This window comes from Rhyacophila brunnea, unplaced genomic scaffold (assembly GCF_057557595.1).
Source record: "Rhyacophila brunnea isolate RB1 unplaced genomic scaffold, BYU_Rbru_1.0 scaffold_23, whole genome shotgun sequence".
NCBI classification, from domain to species: Eukaryota; Metazoa; Arthropoda; class Insecta; order Trichoptera; family Rhyacophilidae; genus Rhyacophila; species Rhyacophila brunnea.
Genome location: NW_028232893.1, coordinates 24,099,720 through 24,121,754, shown reverse-complemented (window position 1 = coordinate 24,121,754; position 22,035 = coordinate 24,099,720). Strand labels below are relative to the sequence as shown.

The 22,035-nt window shown below is 35.7% G+C and overlaps 1 protein-coding gene across 1 annotated transcript in view; it reads right to left on the bottom strand.

Annotated features, from left to right (window-relative positions):
• The window catches only part of Rbp (RIMS binding protein), a 252,736-nt gene that overhangs the window by 56,699 nt on the left and 174,002 nt on the right, over positions 1-22,035 (bottom strand). The window contains exons 9-11 of the mRNA XM_085950873.1: positions 20,717-20,920; positions 16,531-16,728; positions 14,660-14,854 (exon numbers count right to left, since the gene is read on the bottom strand). Coding sequence (XP_085806999.1) covers positions 14,660-14,854; positions 16,531-16,728; positions 20,717-20,920 — 597 coding nt within the window. The remainder of the gene's footprint in view (positions 1-14,659; positions 14,855-16,530; positions 16,729-20,716; positions 20,921-22,035) is intronic.

Sequence of the window (22,035 nt, the reverse complement as noted above, 5' to 3'; positions counted from 1 at the left end):
TAATATAATCATGTAACAATGGTATGATTGCATTCAGCATTGAATGAGTGACACACATGGCAGCTCTCGTGGTGCAGTGCCTTCCATCCCGGAGTTCTGGGTTCGATTCCCGGTGAGGTCAAATCTAATATGTAAATTCCTCAAGCCTGGGAGTTTTACCACTATTATTGGGCTTCACGGCCTGTTGTGGTGCTTAATAAAGAAAGAAAAAAAATGTTGTCAAAACAAAACAATAGAGCGATAATGATCGTCAGAATTTCCTCAATCATAACTAGGATCAGTAGGGTCCGTTATGATTTATTAATTGCGACAATATCCCTTGTAATATATGTACCTACTGCATTTGTACAAATCGGAAGGACAATGCATAAATCCTCACTCACTCGTTTAGTCCATCACGAGATGTACTACTATTGTCACGAGTCCTTCACTCGACATAGTCAACCGTCATTCCACTCGAATCAAGTTTCTCATTTCATTAATATAATCAATTTCTTGATCACATTGATCACTACCCCCAAAATTATAATAATAGATGTACGTAGTCATCAAATTGGAGCTATCACAAACACTAATTGATGCCGAGCATCTCATTGTATTATTCTGGTATTTAGATAAATCCAAGTAATCGGTGGGGGGGGGGGGGGGTTGGTGCCTGTAAAGTAGTTTTTTGTATATTATATAAAATTAAAATTATTATATCACATCGGCAGTTTTAACAGCTGAACGACTGTGTGTTAAGACTGGTAGTTTAATAATTGAGGAGCTGATGACACACGAGATACAAGTCACGACTAGGGAATCCCAATCCCGAGCCAAAATTTTGATCCCGGGATTGGCGTTTTTTTGATAGTTAATTTTTTATTTATACAAATAGCATTGATAAAATTGGTCAAAAATGTCTAGTATAATTTATACTGTTTAAGACATTTAATGTTAATATTGTGTACGCTCAATCTTGGAAGTATGTGGGTTTAATATAGTTAATAATATTGTAATATAGATAATAATGTGAAAGTAAAACAGTTTTTTTTTATAACTTATTTAAGAAAAGATAATATTCATAAAATTCGGCGTAGAAACAAGTGTCTGCCTGCACGTCCGTGGCACTGGCGGTTAGACGCCGTTTGCGTGCCGGAACGTCAGTGGCGTCTACCTGGTTAAATGAACGAATTTATTATTTTTATGATATTCTTACGATTGCGTATGACAACAAAAAAATGTTATTTATTATCCATGAGCATCCGGCGATTCCCCCTGTGACATATTGTGCAAGTACATACACTTCACTAACATAATTTTGTACACATTCTAATTGATTGTGATTGATAAAAAAATCAATCCTGAAGGTTTCGAGATTATGTTTACTAATCCCGGGATTTATATGTATCGAAAATTGTCCGGGATTCAGGATTCCTGGTCACGGCTGAGTAAAAGAATAGTTGAACAAAGTTTTCATATCACCACATAATCGAAAGTCATTATAAAACCATATTTTATAACGTTAGAGATTTGAAATTTTGCCGATATAATCTTCGCCACATATTGTATTTTTTTTTAAAATACTTCGCGGGAACACTTGCAGACGGACGGAAAGTTCGGGCGATATTTTTTTTACGAAAGAGACGCAAATGCTCCCACAGCGTGCTTAGAATTTTCTTCGAAAGCTGTTGGCTCGTATGCGTCTACTTTAGAATAAAACTTTTTCAATGTTTCTGTGCACAATACCTACGCGAGGTCATTACTAAAGATACTAGATCGGTATGTAGTGGTCAATGACTTCGGGTCTTGTCAGCATTATTTTGACAGTGTAAGAATTAGCAAGTTATTTAAACTATCGCACAATCGTCGCTTCTACAGTCAGCATTAGGGTATCCAATCCCGAGCCAAAATTTGGATCCCGGGATTTCGGGATTACAATTAGAGAATCCCGGGTTTGGCATTTTTTTCCATAGTTAATATATTTTTTTTTATATTATACAAAATAACATTGATAAAATCGGTCAAAAATAAATCTAGTATAATTTATACTATGAAGACATTTATTGTTAAGGGGATCCTATATGCGAACAGAGAGCCTAGCGGAAAAATACGAAGCTTGCAATTTGAGATTTTTTTTGATAATTTACAATTTCAACTGTATTAATAAAGTTACAATTTAAAAAAATGTAATAAGTTGTGAATTCGTTGCAGGGTCAAATCTTATTATTACATTATATTTTATGGTCATATTTATTATTAAAATTTAGTTTATTAAGTTTTCAATTTTTTAATGTTTAGATTTTTGACTAATTCATCGTTTTAATATTGATTATATTTATTTTAAAAAAACATCGATTTTCATAAAACTGTAATGAAACTTGAAATAATTATTATTTATTTCATTTTTTAAAGTCAGCATATTATACATGCGTGACATTATATGATGGGATCGAAACGTTCGAAGTGCAGTAATGCAGAGGCCAGCAGATTTCTCGATTGCAAACTTCATCAACAATGGCTCGCAATTTACCGAATATTCATGCATATAATTAGCAGGTCATAGTTGATTAGTTGCACAGTATAAATATCTATTAGTATCATTATTAATCTCGGTCCGACCAGTAAGCTTCATGCAAGTCGCTTCACACAGCATTCGATTCCACCGAGTTTGGACCTCGGAACATTATCATAAGTATTGTAACATAACGCTCTTGTAACATACTCTTATACCAACTGTTTACGCTGCAAATAAAACTCGCTCCTGCATCCATCGGAGCAACCACCACCAAATCTTGACTTCTCATCTCTCCTTCTGACGACTCTCCATCTATACCTCCTGGTTATCCCCAATCACAGCGGTCACGTTCCTCCAACAACGAGACTCCCCAAAGGTATTACAGTTTGTAATTCCGGACATTATCTTTTGCCAATCCCAGGATTACGGAGCTAGGATTTTTATTCCCACAATTCCGTGATTGGATTGACGGAATTTTGTAGTAAATCATCATCATCAGCCTGAATCTATCCACTGCTGGATGAAGTCCTCTACAAGCTGATTCCACTTCTCTCGGTCCAGTGTGTTGCGTTGTTACGTACTTCCGCAGAACTTTATCATTGCATCGATCCAGCGGCCTCTAGGTCTACCATGCAGACGTTTTGTACACCTCTTGGGTACTACTGGATGACTAGATTAATTGTCCAACGATTGTCCCCTTTTCGAGTTATGTGTCCAGCCCATTTCCATTTGAGGTTTTTAGCGAAGTTCTTCTTAAATATATTCTTTGCGATGTAATAGAGTTCGCTGTGTTAAATATAAATTCAAAAATAATTTTACAATTTTCAGATTTTTAAGACTGAAATGCGCACGGGTCTTCTGCGCGGTTCCAATTATTAACATTAATATTATTTTCAATGACAGTTGAACAAAACAAATCAATATAGCGTTGCTGTCTTTCGCATGACACACTGAAAAATAGTTATTAATTAAATTATATGTGAACACTGTCATATATTGTAATACAGCGCTCAAAATTGAAAATTTTACGAACCGGAGCGCTTGATAATTTTCATACCATTATACCACGTACCATTTCAATAAAATAATGGGGAAAGCATAAAAAAGATTTGTTAGAAGGATTTACAAGACATTCTGGCTATATATGTTATTTTTACGAGAAATGAATGTTAGTCACTTGCTCATCCTATTAGGTCGACACTTTGGGTCCAAACACGCAACGACAACAATATTTGAAATTGGTATACCCGGGATTTGAGCCCAGGACTCGTCATATTTTTTTTAGAATTATTAATAACCATGTCCTTGCTTTTTGGTACAATGTTTCTTAGCAATCGAGACCTTAACCTATGTCTGAGACTGCGTATGGTACGTTGTTATGTTCTCTCAATTCTTTTCTATGGTATGGAAGTACGGACGCTAAACCATGAGATGTCACGGAGACTTGAAGCTTTCGAGATGTGACTGTATAGACGCATCCTCAAAATTCCTTGGACTGGCCGGGTGACAAATGTTGAAGTACTCAATCGAATGGGGAAGGACCGAGAAGTTCTACGTAGGAAACTACAGTACCTCGGCCACATTATGAGAAGACAAAAGTACATTATTCACCAACTTGTCATTCAAGGAAATAAAAATGGTAAGCGTAGCAGAGGACGGCGCCGCATTTCGTGGCTTAAGAACCTCCGTGATTGGTACGAGTGCAGCTTCACTGAACGATTCCGGGTAATAGACGAAAAATCCAAGATCGCCTTGATGGTGGTGGACCTCCGCTAAGGGATGGCACAATAAGAAGAAGGTTGTTAGTAATTTTGAACAATAATTACAAACACCCAGTCTTTGAGAAAAACACATAAATAATGTGTCCTCATACGGAATCGAACCCAGAACTCTCAAGTGGAAGGCCAGCGCCTTACGTACTGCACCACGAGAGCTGCCGGACTCATGACATTATAATAATACACATTATAAGAAGGGGCGTAATGTGATTGAACAAAAGACAAATAATTATTATTCTACTAAGTAGACTTGGGTCTAATGTGTGTTATCGCATTACGATTTTTGAGAGTAGGTATCATTTGACTATATTAACGGCCATTAGGCTATTATAATAGGAACGCGTGCGGTCGCATTTTCAATGCAGGATGTAAATTTCCCGGGCTGCCTTCCACTCCCGGCGAGCGAAGAGGGTATCTCCCTACTTTTGGCACCTTTCCAGCTACCCGGCTTCGACTCTTACATCCACGCTTTCCTAAGTACCATATAGGTCAGATGATATCAAACAGTTTTCAAAACTAATTTGGTTTTTAGAATAAAATATTTTTCTTCCCGCATATCACCCGCATGGCCCCCACATCCTAAAGCGGCCCCCCTACCTATCGCTAAGTTTAAAGGCACGGTTGTGATGCACACTTGTGTTAGAGGTAAATTTAAGGACCTTCAGTTTATTTTTAGCGAATTTTTCGTGGTTTTTAAGGACTCACATGCCCAACGTAAGTCAAAATGGAGCTTTTATGGTATTTTCAGAGAATAAGCCTGAACATTCCTTAAACGTTGTAGATAATCTATTTATATAATTCTGAAGCCTTATTATCCTTTATATTTATTTTAAACATTTGATGAATGCATAAAGTATTTTTATTACATAAAATAGTATTCTTTTAAACCTATCGATCTACTGTTTTAGAATATGGTCATATTTCAGTACATCCATGTGCAGTGGTGTTAAGATTATTTAGATTTATAAATTTTTAAATGCATTTATTAAACCGTTAGTAAAATTTATGTTGACATTATTATAGCGAAATATTTACGATAAAAAATTATATTTATAATCAGCTCTGTGATCCCAAATTTGACAAGAATTAGGTATTTTATTATTCAAAAAATGCTCTTAACTCTTAACACTTAATCGGAAAATCATTTACTCCTGTCTAAATTACGTCATATTTTGTTTGAATTTACATCCCCCATTCGTTAAACGACAAATTATTTGATAATGATAGATTATTATAAATGGATAACTCACAATAATTATGGATCAAGTCATTGCCGACTCAAGTAGAAAGCCGATACATTCACAACGACTGGTCCTACCTTTTCCGCCCCTCCCATTGTTGTCTAAGGATGACCTGTCATTGCCTGTCATTTTTCTACAGGAGCGCATCTGTCGTGTCCACATAGGGAATGGTTTGATTTGAATAGATAAGTTACATGCTAAATAATACACTAGCATTAACACACCTTCTACAAATGTAATGTATAGATCAATGCTACATATTTTTTTGGAAATCGATATTACTACCGGTTTTTGTGTGAAGAACTAGTCTGACTTTGACAGCTGATGAATAACAGGAATGTATATTATTTATAAATAACACTATATAATATTATATTTGATTTGAGAATTTTTTATAATTCAATTTGAAACGAGAAAGGGCGAATCAGTCAAGCAATCTGGGATCTGACTTTGACAGCTGAAGAGTGGACCACTCGTTGCTTATGCAGAAAGATATGTTCAGGCTTTATTAATCTAAAGATGGCGCTGATCAAGTCCAATTTTCATAAAATTCGATTTTTGTGGCTAGATAAAACAGATTTCTATATTGTATGTTAATATCACAATCGTAGCTTTACAGTTTTCCGCACAAATGGCAATACTAGTATAATTGATAAGGCATTGAATTGAATGTGAATCATGACCATTTTGACAGTTCCTTCAGTAGTATAAAGAGGTATTTGCTAACATTAATAAACCCTGAATATACTTTATGTTTCGACTATTTATTTAAATTGATCCATGTACTATCAAAATATGGTTAGTATATACAGTGAACACATTCCTTAATTTTACAAAAGGAGTTTTAACTTTAGGTTCAAATATCTATTTAAGGATGTATTTTGATAGACTTGATCCATAATTATTGTAAACCACCCATATATAACTCCTAGCCACCTTCTGTGGATGTAATGTAGTATACGGACGACCCCTAAAATAAACAAACTTGATTTACAGTAGTGCAGTTCTAGCAAATAAATCTCACCATACACAAAAAATGTGTTTGATATACAAATGAATCAGTACGCTTGGGAATTTCATCGCTAAATGTTTCAAGTACCTACCTAGGTTTATAAATTATACTTCCCCTAAAAAAACCTCCCTATCATTTGTAAATGTATTATTCTGCGAACGAGGCAATTATGGTGAATGGGAAGCAGTTTGAGAGCCGCTGGCGTAACTGATGAGATGTAAGGCGTTGGAAAATAAACTCGCTTCTAACACGCGCCCCTAATGATTATGATCCGGGGTTGAAAAAAAAACAGCTGGCTTGCAAGGGAGGTTTTTGAAATATTATATTATAATAAAGAAAAAAATATGAAAATCGAGTCGGAAAGTGAAATGTGGAAAATTTTGACCATAAATTTTAAAAATGAAAATTGATTCCTAATTTTAAAGAAAAATCTGTAACTCTAATTGGACATAATTATGGTATAATATTTAAATCCAACTTGATGCAACCTGAAAGCCGGTTCGGATTAGTCGAGTAGTTTAGTCAAGTGGTGAGTGATTTAGTTACTGAAAAGTTTTCGAACACAGTACATTTTGTGAGTGACCTGTCAAAATGAACAGAGCACAACGTAATAAAGCAAAAATAAATAATTAACTATTTTTTTATTCAACGAATAATTCACAAGATTTAAGAATGTTACATTCTTTTTATTGACCATACGTAATTTGAAAACACTTTTGAGAAATATAATAACCAATAGAAAAAATGTTTTTTTTTATAAAAATACGACACCCAGCAGGATTAAAAACCTGCGTGATGAACTTGATTCGAAGTGTTTTCAAATTATGTTGGTATGTTAAAAAAATAAATAAGTTAATAACTTCATTTACAATGGCTATACCAGAAGAATTGGAGGAAGAAATTCTACGACAACTAATGAACTTGAATAAAGATAACGTGTTCAGACTTGTCTCGTGGCTTGTTTAGTATTTAGTGAGAGGTGGTGGGGGCCGTACTCGACCGAAGAATTAGAACAAAATGGATTGACTAATTAATGATTTTTACTTACTCAATTAAATTTTACTGTTCGTACACGTTTAGTTACTAAATTACTCGCCACTCGACTAATCCGAACCTTAAGATTGATACATTTGAGAAGTGGTATTGAATGGATTATACTCGTAGTATGGACTGTGATAAGGAATATCTTCCGTTTAGGCAGGTAGCGAATCCAATACATAAACTGACGTTTAGTAGTCATATTCAGTAGTGAAGGATGGAGGTAGGCTGCTAAGATCTACCATAAATAGTGCACATTAAACTTTGTTAGTCACACGCATTTGTTTTTATTGAACTAATACTACAATTTATAGATGGTGCTAGTTAGTTTTTAAAAATCAGTTAAACCCTGCTTAACCGAACCATAATAGTTTTGGTATACTTTGGGTGATCGTTGGATTAAAAATACATAATATGGCACATGTTGTTGGTTAATTTTTTTTAAATTCATTAAGCCCTGCCTAAACCAAACTATAATAAATATATCTATAAAACATCCAGAGCTATGTATGATTTAATTGCATAGTTTTAGATATTTTTTAGATAGATGAGTATTTTTTGACTATTATCTATAATGGCTTGATTTTCGCAGGGTTTAATTGAATTTTAAAAACTAACCAACACCAACTCTAAATTTTATTATAGTAGTATTTCAGTGAAAACAAATACGTATGACTGACAAATTATAGTATGCACTATTTATGGCGGATCTTAACAGCCTACCCCCACCCTTCATCACTGGGTCATATGTACACAGTAATTATTGTAATAAGGCGTTAAAAATGTTGGACTTTGTCTTGCGTACTTCCCGGGTCTTCTTAGATGTTACGGTACCTACTAAAAATTCTCTATAACTTCTTAGTTAGAAGCAGACTTGAGAGTGGGTCTATTGTCTGGGCCCCGCATCAGTTAAAGCACGGCCTTATGGTGGATAGGGTCCAGAAGAAATTTTTGAGACTCCTTTACTTTCAGCTGTATGGATATTATCCGTGGCTCTATCCGACTGAATTTCACTTAGACATGCCTACATACTGTAGCTTAAAGTTTGCAAGACAGCTTTATTTAGCTACATATTTTTTCAGACTTATACGCGGCGTAAATAGAAACTCTGCTATTCTTGGTGGTATTGGTTTGTGGGTCTCTGATAATTATCTTAATTAAGTACAGTATATAAATAGCAATAAACTATGACTCCTTTTGCATAGTGGTCTATGTGTGTGGGCGCGATACCCGAGAGATGCAGGTTTGATTCCTGTGGATTTTCTTACCTTTTTCAGAACGATTTTTTCTGTTGGTTATAATATATTTTCTCAGAAGTGTTTTCAAAGCTATGTACGTTCAATAATTAGAATGTTACACTCTTAAATCTTGAATCATAGATAAACTTTCGTAATGGACACCCTCATATCGATGGTCTTATGTCAATAGGTACCTCGTATCTGACCTATATGACGAAAATGACTTTTAGATGCACTAAAAACAACAAAAATACTGCCCATCGACTGCGAAATTCCCATATCTGTAGTTATTTTAACAAAAATAATGATGCAGCCATTTTAGTAATTTCCCGTATCTTGCCTCCAAGCTGTCAAGCTACGACGTGCGTTGATATTCAGTTTCAAAATGTTACTTTCGAATTATTTAAAAGGTAAAACAGTGAGTAATATAAAAAAATTGGATGTTTATCTTTATTTATACCTATATATAGAGCAAACAGGAGTACGCGATGTAATAGACGTTGCCAAACAGCTGAAACGGAGATGGGCGGCGCACATTGCTCGCCGAAAGGACGGCCGCTGGACAAATGCCGTCATCCAGTGGTACCCAATGGGCACGAAACGGCCACAGGATTGCCCTAAAAGCCGCTGGATTGATGACCTGGTAAAGTTCGACGGAAATACGTGGCAGCGAATGACACAGGGCCGAGAGAGTTGGAAGAAGCTTGGGGAGGCCTTCATCCAACAGTGGATTGACCCGGCTGATGATGATAATATATATATATGTCACATTTTATTGGATGTTATCACTATATTAGGCGTTATGTGCTTTGATTTATCACTTTTTACGTTACGGGTTATTGGCGTGTTATGTAGTTACAACTTACAACATGTGTGTGCTATTAACAGTCAGATACGGGATATTAAATATTTAGTTTTTTTAGCTTCCTGCACAATTTGTAATAAGTCACTAACACATTTTGAAAATACCCGATCTACTAGATTATTTGTTAGTTTGGGTTAGTTTAGGTTAGGTTAGGTTAGGTTAAACTAACAAATAATCTAGTATATCGACTATTTTCAAAATATGTTTGCCGCTGTATTCCTCATAACCGAACTGTACCCAGAATTTGTATGAGCTCCAAGTTAAAGTTTGAATCGAAATGCTCCCTGCGTCTAATAATGTGGCCAGGGAGTGTACCCTACTCTGGTTACATTCAATGTCTTAAGGGTGGAAAAGCTAAGATGGAATAATTGTTCTTATTTGCATAATTGGCAAGGAGTACTCACTAATGACGTCACTTTAGCCATGCTCCGTGCTGTAAATGCAAGTTGTGTGCACCCCTATTCTACATGTAAATGATAGGAATAGAGCCAGAACAAATTAACTGAGCTTAATTTAATATTGCCACTGTGGACTCTGTATTAAATTTGAAAAATATTTTAATGTAAAAAATTTTGAATTAACTAAGTATTTTTTTATTCGACGAATAATTCACGAGATTTATGAATGTCATTCATAAAAAAATAGTTAATTAAAAATTATTAGCAAGTTCAAGTAAGTTACAACAAAAAATCTTGGAGTGATCCGTGACGTCGGTTGGTAGTTAAAGTAATACCTACTTTGATTTAAAATACAAAAGCCGATCACCGATAGTAGCTCAATTTGGAAAGCACTTCAATAAGTATTGAAAGCCATTAGTTAAAATTTGTCGCAATTAGCATAGTGGTATATGTGCGTGGGCGCGATACCCGAGAGATGCAGGTTTGATTGCTGAGATTTTTTCTATTGGTTATAATATATTTTCTCAGAAGTGTTTTCAAAATTATGTATATAAAATTTAGATTATAATATTACTATTAATATTGATAACAAGTATACGTGGGTACTTGACGTGGGCCGATTCTAAAATAATTTTGTTTGGGGATGGAAAAACCCACCCCTGCGTCTCGAGTTTGAGTCTAGGGCCTCGGAAAATCGTTATTTTTTAAATGTTTGGATCCAGAACATGGATTTAATAGCTCGAACAAGTGGGTAACATTTATTTCTCTTAAAAGAAGAAACCCCTGTTTGTGAGGCGGATTCAAATCAAAACAGAAAGGGGAAATAATAGTTTAAAATTACTTCTTTTTAGAAGGTAGTTAAGTTTAAGCTAAAAACTTTGTATTAGGAATAATGTGGCATGTGTTTCCAGTCGGGATAAGTTAAGAAACATATGACCTAAACTTCAACGGGTTTTTGCATGTGAATGATTCTATGTGAAATTTATCACTTAAGTACATGTTTTGTGATTTCATCGCCACCTCACATCTCACATAGCCACATATTATTTGTAAATGGTAACATTTTTTCAAATTTTTGCAAATTTCTGGTGTGTGTTTATCTCACTTAACTGGTCAACCTGCCACGCCGGGCCCCATCTATGCCCGGGCCCCCAGGCTAAAGGCCTGTCAGCCCCACACCTCGTGTAGGCCACAGTGACATCCCTAGATAAAATGCCGCCCCTAGGCAGCGCCAGAATGCCGCTCCATTTTTTTATACAGTATTTTTATCATCCTTTCCAATATCTAAGAAATGTGTTGTATGGAGACATTACTAACAAAATATCAGACTTTAATTATTCGCAAATCTGCACGTGTCGTTTCTGGTCACCAAGGATGTTGAAGGGCAACGGAAGTAAACTAGATATCGCGAACACGACAAAACCAGTGAGCTGATTTTTTTAATGGAAAGATATTGTCGTTATTACTAAGTTTAGGTAGCTATTTCTATATATTTCCAATGATTATCCTTGATTTGCCGCCCTTCGAGTAACTGCCGCCCCCAAGCGATGCTCAATCTACCTACCCCCACGGGACGCCACTGGTGGGCCATGCCCAAGAGACACTAAACGACTACAAGGTCAGCTTAAAGCCATTGGATCTACGAACTTAACCGATTTCGGTGAAACCGCGAAGAACTACGGTGCAAAGAATAGTGGATAGTGATCTCTCCATCCAGCAGTGGATCAATTCCGGCGGCTGATGATCATATGAATTTCGGTTATTTTGACTTAAGGCTATACCTCAGTTGAGGCATGGTCTAATTAGATCGTGGCTAGGTTTTGCGCGGATTGTGCAAATGACGCGTGCCAAACGAAATATAATTTGTCATATAAATCCAACATGCGTCCATTTAATGTTCAATTTATTTATTTTTAACATATTGTGGACATTACAAATAATAAGTTTAAGACGTTCACAACATGACATTTAGAAACAAAGAAATATAAAACAGTATTACATAAAAAATGTTCTGTTTATTGTTCTGTTAGTAAAAATAATAATATATTCATTGACATGTTTTCTTTTTCAAGTAAATGGGTAACGTTTTTTAGTCATCTTTACACGATTTAAGAATTAATACCCCCGTCGCCATCACGAAACAAATTGACGAGTTCACAGCTCGACGTTCGCTCTCCGATTGCCAGAGAATTTCGTCGCACCTATAGTTAAAAATTATTTGCTGTTTCACTGAAGTACCGTCTTAATTAATATCTAATGCCATTTTCTTTCGCACATAATTTTTTTTTCGTTTCAGAATGACACAAATCAACCCGAGTATTTTGAATATATTTTTTAATGTGAGTTACTTCATTTTTTCTATGACTTCTTACAAATTACTTACATGTTTTATATGAGTGTACGTTGATGTATGTATACGGTGGTAAATTTAATATTCAGAGCAAAAACAGTTAAGCTTGTAAAATTCTCAGTCGCGAAAGTTCACACCAATCTCGCAAAACTTTACGATTTATTAGCCAAGATACTGCATTCCACGCGGTGAAGAAATTAGGAATTCACATTGCTAATTATATTATTAATTAGTGGTAATCTACCTAGATTTAAATTTAATCTAGTAGACAGTTGAAAGCATAGATTAAATCTTGTTTAAAAGTGCAACTTTGAAAATTCGCCATTTCTCCAAATTAATGTTTCTTTATTTATAACCATGATATCAAAAGTAATGCAGACGGAATAAAAATATACTAGGAGCGGAATGCAGAAACATTTGTCATAACTAAAATTTCCTTAGCAGAAAACACTATGCAGAAACACTGTCCTTAGTTAAGATCATTTTTATTGAAAATAATACCATATTTAAACATTCTCGTAAGGTAAATAAGGTAAATTATTTTATAATTGTTAAACGATGACAAAAATATGACAACTGCATTTTATAAATGCAATAACTATAAATACATATTAATATTTAATTATAATACTCTTATGTTTCCGTTATAAGTCATTATACGTGATTCCACAGGCACCACAAGATTTTTTTTTAACATGGTAACACTAGCATCAAGTGTCATTCTTCATCTGGTATTTTGTATTTCTGCGGGCTGGCGTATAAAAATAAAATAATATTCTGCAAGTACATGCCAAACAAATTAACACTATCAATATCCATATTGAGATACATTGTTAAATGAATTTGAGTGTATGGACTGTGTTAGAGACATGCGAATTTATTTTGACAGCAGCTGTCAGTGGTAAATGGTAATACAGAAGGGGGCGTGTTCATAACAAAAGTAGTCTATGGTTAAGGATTCCTTAACTCTATACTCAGGATTGTCTATAGTTAAGTCATGCTTTTCGGCGACTTATCCTTAGGAACGAAATCTTAGATTGTGCATTCCGCTCTAGGTACATACTTATGAATTCATTAGTAGCGTAAGAATATTGTATAAATATTAAATAAACTGATGAAGAATGGAGCATTTTTGACGTTATACTTCTTTAGGCGCGTTTGGAAAATCAGATCAGAGTGTATTTTTGGCGTGTGACATGTAACACATGATTTATTTTTTCACACAAAAATAAACGCACTCGATTGGATTCGAACCACCGATTATTGTTCGGTTATCAGCCGAACGCACTACCATTACGCCACAGTATGATACTCCAATCATGGCGATTATACAGTATAATATTATAGTTTAGAATTGTTTCGTTGCCCAGGCAGCGAACTTATTATACAGTATAATATTATAGTTTAGAATTGTTCTGTCGCCTAGGCAGCGAATTTATTTTTGTCGGCCATTTGCAATTCCTTACGTAAACAAACTATTAAACGTCATAGTGGCAGTTGTTACTTTAAAAATAAAAACAACGATACATAATTATATAATTTAGTAATATAAGTTAAAGTGTATAGAAATAAACCAACGGCGTTCCAATAAGCGGTCCTCTTTCTTAAATGTGTAATTTAACAAAATAATTAAGAGCTAGTCGAAGAATCTAGGTTATCACAAGTTTTGTTTTGGTTTTGTTACGCCAAAGAAGTATAACTTCTAACGCGCGTATATAAGTACCTACAAACACCGATTTTTTTAAACACTACAATGAGCATAATTTGAGAAAATCACATATTTATTGTGACCTCACCGAGAAACGAACTATATGAATCTGGTGACATATTAACTGGAATAGGGAAAGAATGAGTTTTTTTAAAAACACGTCAATATTGTAAAATACTTCCATGAAGATGATATGGATAATTTTACACATGGATTCAAGTTCAGAACGAAATGAGGGTAACTGTAGTGACGTTTCTTTTACCAAGGAGATTATACGTTGCTTGAGGGAAGCAAATGAAGGAAGAAATGCGAGTATTATAACTTTTTAGAGTAGATTCTGTGAAGTCGTCTTTTATCGGCGACCAACTGGCAGTGCAAATCCTCTGTCTTGGGCCAGTCGTACCAGATCCTCAACGCTTTGGATATTGAACCATTTAAGCAGCCAAGTGCATCTCTCTACAAATAAAATACGCCACAAGTTTTTAACCTCATCAATAGGAATAATACGAAAGTTATAGGGTAACGTTCACTTACCGTGACACATTTGGGATTGAGTCCCATCAATTTGTTGATGTCGATGAGCGCGTGGTCACCGGTTGGAGAGTCTACGTCGGTTACCTTCTTGCCGTCCGCGTAGACCGCGTAGCCCGTCACAGGGCCGGCTGCAGGGGGGCGCACCACTGGCTGCCAAGTCACGAGCAACGTGCCATCTTGGGGGCCCGCTTCCACCTGTGAAAATCAATCCAATGCCCACATTATAACCATGAATTCGCCTGTAATACTATGATATTTGGTGTTTTTGATCTGCATGTATATGGATAATATTACGAAATGGTTTCCATGACGTACAGTAGTTTGGCCGTAACATATGACATTTTATAAAGCCTAAATATTTATAAATAATATTCAGAAATTGGTAGTTTAAATGAAATCGTGGGCGCATTTGGTAGCGCTTGGTGGCCTTTGGTTCTGGCAAAGCTTCAGCTGAGACAGTACCCATCCCTGGGGACCTTTTTGCTTTAGTTCAGAGCTATTTTAGTAACATGGAGATAGTCTATGACTCCAGTTCCATATTGATTCGCAGGGTAACCACAATGGGATGCCTCTAGGGTTCCCTAGGGAACATCTTGTTTGATGACATTCTGTTACTGCCACTGCCGCCTGGATGCATTATTGTGGGCTAAGCTGATGATGCCTTCCTTCTTGTGGGTGCATCGAACAGGGGAGGGCTCGAGCGGATAGCTACGGATGCGTTGGGTAGAATATACTTTTTTTCCTTTTATTTTGTTAACTGTCAATTCATGGTGGAACTGCATTGTATTGTTGTTTTTATTTAATAAAACGCAATTTTTTATAGTACTTATTCCACTTTAATTAATATATTAGGACCGGTTTCGTCCGCCTCCGTGGGACATTTTCAACTGAATACATTTTTTTAAAACAATATTTATCAAACAAAATTCAAAACGATAGAAATAATATAACAATAGGTACATAATAATTATCCGTCCAATAATACCTTCCCAATAACAGACTAATTTAAAACTAATGAGGTTGGACATTAATATTTCATACTACGTCAGGGGCATTAAACAAATTATTTAAAATATTAACAAACCACAAAATATGAAACAATCTACACTTACAATAACATTAATATCAACAAATAATTATGATTAGTCAAAATTTACAATAAAAATTTTATAAAAAATAAAATAAAACAATATTATCAATTGAAGTGAGATCGAATAAAAAACAAATACAACCAAAATATGAGTCAAAATTAAATAAAAATTAAAATAATAAATAATGTACAATATATAAAATTATGTTATGACAATCCCAAATATTAAATAGGGTATAATAATGGAGAAGACACAAAATATAATTGATCATTTAACAAATTAGAATTGGGCAAAAATTTATACCTATTAATTTCTAGGATTTCTTGTTTATCCAATTTTATAGATTTTATAGATTTTATAGAATTTTATAGTGTAGATTGTTTCATATTTTGTGGTTTGTTAATATTTAAAATAATTGGTTTAATGCCCCTGACGTAGTATGAAATATTAATGTCCAACCTCATTAGTTTTAAATTAGTCTGTTATTGGGAAGGTATTATTGGACGGATAATTATTATGTACCTATTGTTATATTATTTCTATCGCTTTGAAATTTGTTTGATAAATATTGTTTTAAAAAAATGTATTCAGTTGAAAATGTCCCACTGAGGCGGACGAAACCGGTCCTAATATATTAATTAAAGTGGAATAAGTACTATAAAAAAATTGCGTTTTATTAAATAAAAACAACAATAGAATATACTTGTTTGGTAATTTTACAGAGATCATAGAATCATAATGTTTAATTTACGTAGCGTATTATATGGGTCAGAATTTTACCATAATATCAAGAGGTGGATCGGGAAGTCCTTTGGGAAGTGTGCGGAAGTCTGTATATGCGCCAGGCGCCTCCTCGACTGGAGCACCCGGAGGGGGTCCAGCACGCAGGTGCTTCGCCCTCACCGTGACCCGGTACTGCGTGCTTGGTGCCAGCCCCGTTATCGTGTGTCTGTAGACGCCCGGCTTTACAGTCCGGACCTGGAAAACAATAAAAAAAATAATCAATTTAAATTAAGGAGCAGTTACCCAAGACTGCGGTCACCGCGTTAGTCAAGTATCCTTTGACTGTTGGTTGGGCCAGATATGCTAGCCCGGATTCCTTTCTTTATTGTCACAAGACCAGACGGCGAGCAATTACGGGTCATTAGGCGACCGTGATTGAATAACGTTCAGTTAGCTTAAGACAACTGGTGCATGTAGGCCTGTTACCGCTAAACCACAGCTTATTGATTAATTCGATTATACAGACTGATTCAGACGTTGTTCGTGGGCCACGGCCGAGTCGGCTTGATATTGTGTGACCGTCGTCCAAGCGATATTTCTGAATATCTGGCAAGCTGTGATACCGGCTCTCATCATCGTTTATCAACCTCATATATCATTCATCAACAGTGTACCGTCAAGTGCCGCGAATCTGGTAACCCAGCAAATATACAGTGCAATTGATAGTGGAACCAGATCAAGGAGCCATCATCAACATCATAAAAGGTCTGTGTCTGGCATCCTGTTAAGCCCCATCCCCTAGATCCGGAATCCACCATCACCTTAAAAATTATAGTCCACTGCTAAAAGCGCCACCAACTGTGTTCATGAGAGAGAGAATCACGTATTAGTAATAAGAAGTAACAAAATCATATTGTCACTTTATTATTGAGTCCTCGCAAAATTTAAACAAAAAACATTTTAAATCATTTCAAAAAACCTCGATTCTCTAGACTAGTATGCTGTCTATCTATCGACAAAATTTTTAAAACTCGTAAGTCACGTGGTTTTAAACATGGAATTAAAACCTCGTATTTCATAACCTGTGTTAGCAGATTCATCGATTAGAGAGGTGTTTAAAATATTGTTTTTATTACGTTTTTTCCTTCCCCTCAACATTCTTTGTGTCCGGAAACTTGTACGTACGCAGTTCGCCGTAACACACTTCACCATGAAATGTTGTATCGGAAATATCTGACCGTCCAACCTCTTTGGGTCGTAAAGTACTGACATAAAATTCATGTCTAAATAAAATACGGTTCTTGTCGGTTTACACTTTACAGGAAGCCAGCAGCAAGCAATTTTTTAAAATAGCCTGATATACTGGATTATTTGTTAGGTTAGGTTAGGTTTTCATTCTTGAATTCATGAATTTTGCCAAAATCAGCTATAAAAAATTTAATGTTCATTTTGAATCTGTCACGGTGAAATGTTTTACGCACAATTTGCATGTAACCAACATCAAGGCCCCCACATCCTGAAGCGGGCCCCCCCACCTATCGCTAAGGGTAAAGGCAGTGTGACTCGCTGCAGTAGCGTTTTCCGAATGGTGTATGCGGTAAAATTAATGTGTACTTTTAGCGATTTTTTTGTATGTAGGTACATCCATTTGAATTATGGAGTTGTCGAGTATTGGTACAGAGTTAAAAATCATATTGTACAACCAAATATTTAAAATTATTAATACTCATGAAGTAAAATAGCGCCGCAGGCAACTTTTTTTACTATTAGAGCAAATTTGTGATCTGTGTTTATCTCACTTATGTGATCAACTCGCCACGCCGGGCCCTTCCTGAGCCCGGGCCCCCAGAGTAGAGCCCTGTCGCCCCCCCCCCTTGTGGGGGCCATGACCAACATTCTTCTCAAACAGACTTACGAGGTTTTACGAGTAAGGTGACGATATATGAAATTGGCGAACAATCTAAAATGAAGAGTTGAAAAATTTGTATTTGTGGTGATCGTATTGGATGGCCCGATACTCTATTTAAAACTTTTCTTCATACAAGAAACGTGAGCTGCAGAAAAAGCTCAAAATAAAGTTTTCAATATTATTAATTAATATCTATACATTGCGTCGGCTGAGAGGAATCGCTTCAAGCGAATTTTATTCTCCGCTCTGAGTCGCTCTGTAAAACTTTCTAGTGGGCATAACTTTGATGTAAATTTATTGTGTGTGGAACTTTTCCGGGCTTCGGGATATTGTTCAGGGTTCTTCCCCGGATAAAGTTTGCTGCATAGTTGCACCGCAATAATATCTCGAAAGTGTTCTGCTACAAATGCATTTATTCCTGTTTTCAAATTGTCTATGTCTGGAAAGTATTATTATTTTTGTTACCCGTTGTCATTTATGCCAGAATTACACAAGCATACTCGACGACTTGACGAACTCCACCGACCATCCGATGCGATGGAGAAATGTCACTTTCAATCTTTAGACAATAGTCGCGGACCCAGTGACGTCCCGTGGGGGTAGGCAGATTAAGCGTCGCTTGGGGGCGGCACTTACCCGAAGGGCGGCAAATCGAGGAGAATCATTATTTTTATATAGAAATAGCTACCTAAACTTAGTAATAACGGAGATATATTTCCATTAAAAAAAATCAGCTCACTGGTTGGAAACAAAATGTATTAATTATTACTATAAAAGTTTTAAAAGGACTTTAAGTGAACAGCAATGACACGTATAGATTTGCAAATAATATTTGAACTGTAGGTGGGTATATACTTACATTAATTCCAATTTATCCAAATATGTTTGCTAGTTACTCGTTTCGGAAGTTGTTAGGCGTATTTTTAAATGTATCTATCTGAAATTGTAGATTCGCAATATTGTCTATTGAAGCAGAAATGGCATTTAAATTAGATTAATTTAAGTGGTATTGTTAGTAATGTATCCATACATTTCTTAGATATAGAGTCATGAAAGGATGATAAAAAGTATTGTAAGTATAAAAAAATGTGGCGCCATTTTGGCACTGCCTAGGGGCGGCATTTTGCCTAGGGACGTCACTGCGCGGACCACTGGTGGTTCGCGAAGATTTTTGGATGATCCGCAAAAAAAATCTGCAGTTAAAAATAGTTAACTAGAAACCCAACATTTGAAATGGGGTTGTATTATATTTCGATAATTGTTTCAAAAATAGTGTAAATATAAATATTTATTATTTTATTCCAATGTTGAAGGTCCGCAAAACATTTTTTTGATTTTTTTGTGGTCTACGGAATTACTTTCGACCGTATCATGAGAGAATTATTATCGGTTATATTATAGCCCGATCCAACTTTACGATTAGGTGTGAAAGTTTGCCACAGATGCATTAGGTTCTGTCTTTATTTTTAAACGCAGTTATGTTGATGGTTGCATTTATAGTAGTTGCGAAGGATGGAGGTAGGCTGTTAAGATCCACCATAAATAGTGCACAATAAACTTTGCTAGTCATACGTATTTGTTTTCATTGAAATAAGACTACAATTTACAGATGGTGTAGGGTAGTTTTTAAATAATTACAAGATAAAAAGAACTTTTTATATACCTACAACGTTTTTAAATTTTCTGTTGAATCATATAAACTTGACTTGACTAGCTTAAACGATCAAAAATATTTGTACTTTGTAGAAATAATACTGAAATGTCATATTGATTTCCATAGTAACGCACGTATATATTAATAATTTAGTTGCTAGGACCCCAGACCCCTACCAACCAATAATGCTGTCGAAATAACTTTTCATACAAAACAGAATGAACTGAAAATAAATTCAATTCTACTTAAAGATGGCTAAAAGTATTAAAAAAATGCATTGGCATCGTGTTCTGATATATTCTAAAAGTTTAAAATGTCTAGCTAGTCGGGAAGTTAAAAATCGATTGCAAGATTTGTACCGGACAAATAAGAATACGAGCTAAGAAAAACGTTGTAAAATCAATTAAATCCTGCGAACTCCAAGCTATAATAGATAATAGTCAAGAAATACTCGTCCAACTATAAAATATCTAGAATATGCAATTAAATCACACATAACTTTTAATATTTCATGGATCGAATAATATTTTTTATCTTTTATACATAGTGTATAAGCAATAACTAGCACTAAGGTCGACATTTAGTTTAGTCAGCATGTCTGTTTGTGTAATAGGGCATTATATTATATACACATAACCTTGGAGGCATTGTATTAATATACTGGCGTCTTTCATTCTTACCTCGACGTTATTGACGCAGACGACGTGCTGATGGTTGGAGTTGGCTGGAAGCCAGGATATGATGGCCTGACTGCAGGTGACTCCGGTCGCTCGAACCGATGACGGTCCGAGAGTTGAAGTATCTCTTCCTATCACCATGGTGCAGGCTGCATCTCGAGACACTCGTCTGTTCACGGTGACAGATCGGACTGATATGCGGTGAGGCTGAAAGAAAAGAATGGATTATAATTTCATTTTTAATATTTTTATTTTAATATTTTAAAAACATATTAGATTGCGTGTCGAAGATTTACAGCAATAGTATAGGTATACTGAGTTTTTCTATACTGCGAATACTGGGTGTACTCTGGTATGGCATTAGGATTAATGAAGAAATAAGGGAACAAACAGACTAAGCAGTCTCTCATCACACTGAGAGTGAAGATACGACGTCGGACATGGAGCAGTCACATGCTGCGGATGTCTCAAGAACAACACAAACACGCCCTCCAAACCAATCTAGCCCCGCACCAGTCTTGGTCTTAATCGAGCATATCACGAGACACTACGTTTAATGTGAAGCATCTGTACAGTTGTTTACGCCTGGTAATTACCCAAGACTGAGATCACCCACGCTCTCAAGTGACCTTTGACCGAGTTTACTGATTTTACTCCGCTTACTAATGGGGACTACCCGGGGAGAGAAAAAGCACAAGTAAATTAACAAAAAACGAAGCTAATCATACGGACAGCAAAAATTATGCGAAGAGATCTTCACGTCCGCAGTAAGACGTCGCATTTTTTTTTAAAGCAAGATAATTGTCCTTTGTGACGACCAAGTCGGATGGCTCGATGGGGTCAACAGCTGTTTGAACCGATTCGAGTAACTGTCTCTCGCAGCACATTCTCGGACATTCCCAGAGGATGTTGTTTAGTACAAGTCAGTTCAAGAACAGTTCAATCTGGCTTGCTTGTCCTAGAAGGTCACTAAATACTATTCGCAGATGGTATATGGCAGGGCTACTGGATGCGGGCATGACCTTGGTATACGCAAGAAGACTAACGAGCGATAGAGATTTTTGAAGGCGACGTGTGGTGTCCATATTATCCAATTTATAGGCTGACATGGAAAGCAGAAGAAAAAATAAGTGTTCATTATATTCAACAGCCGGGGTCTATCAACTGCTGGATGAAGGCTACCTGATAACCCTTTTCAATATTTTGTCCTTTTACTTTTGTTATTTTCATTGGATTTCAAGAAATTTCACAAAATCAAAAAATATAAGGATTCATAAAAGTGTTATTGGTTGGGCCATTTAATTCTCATTCGTCATTTCTTT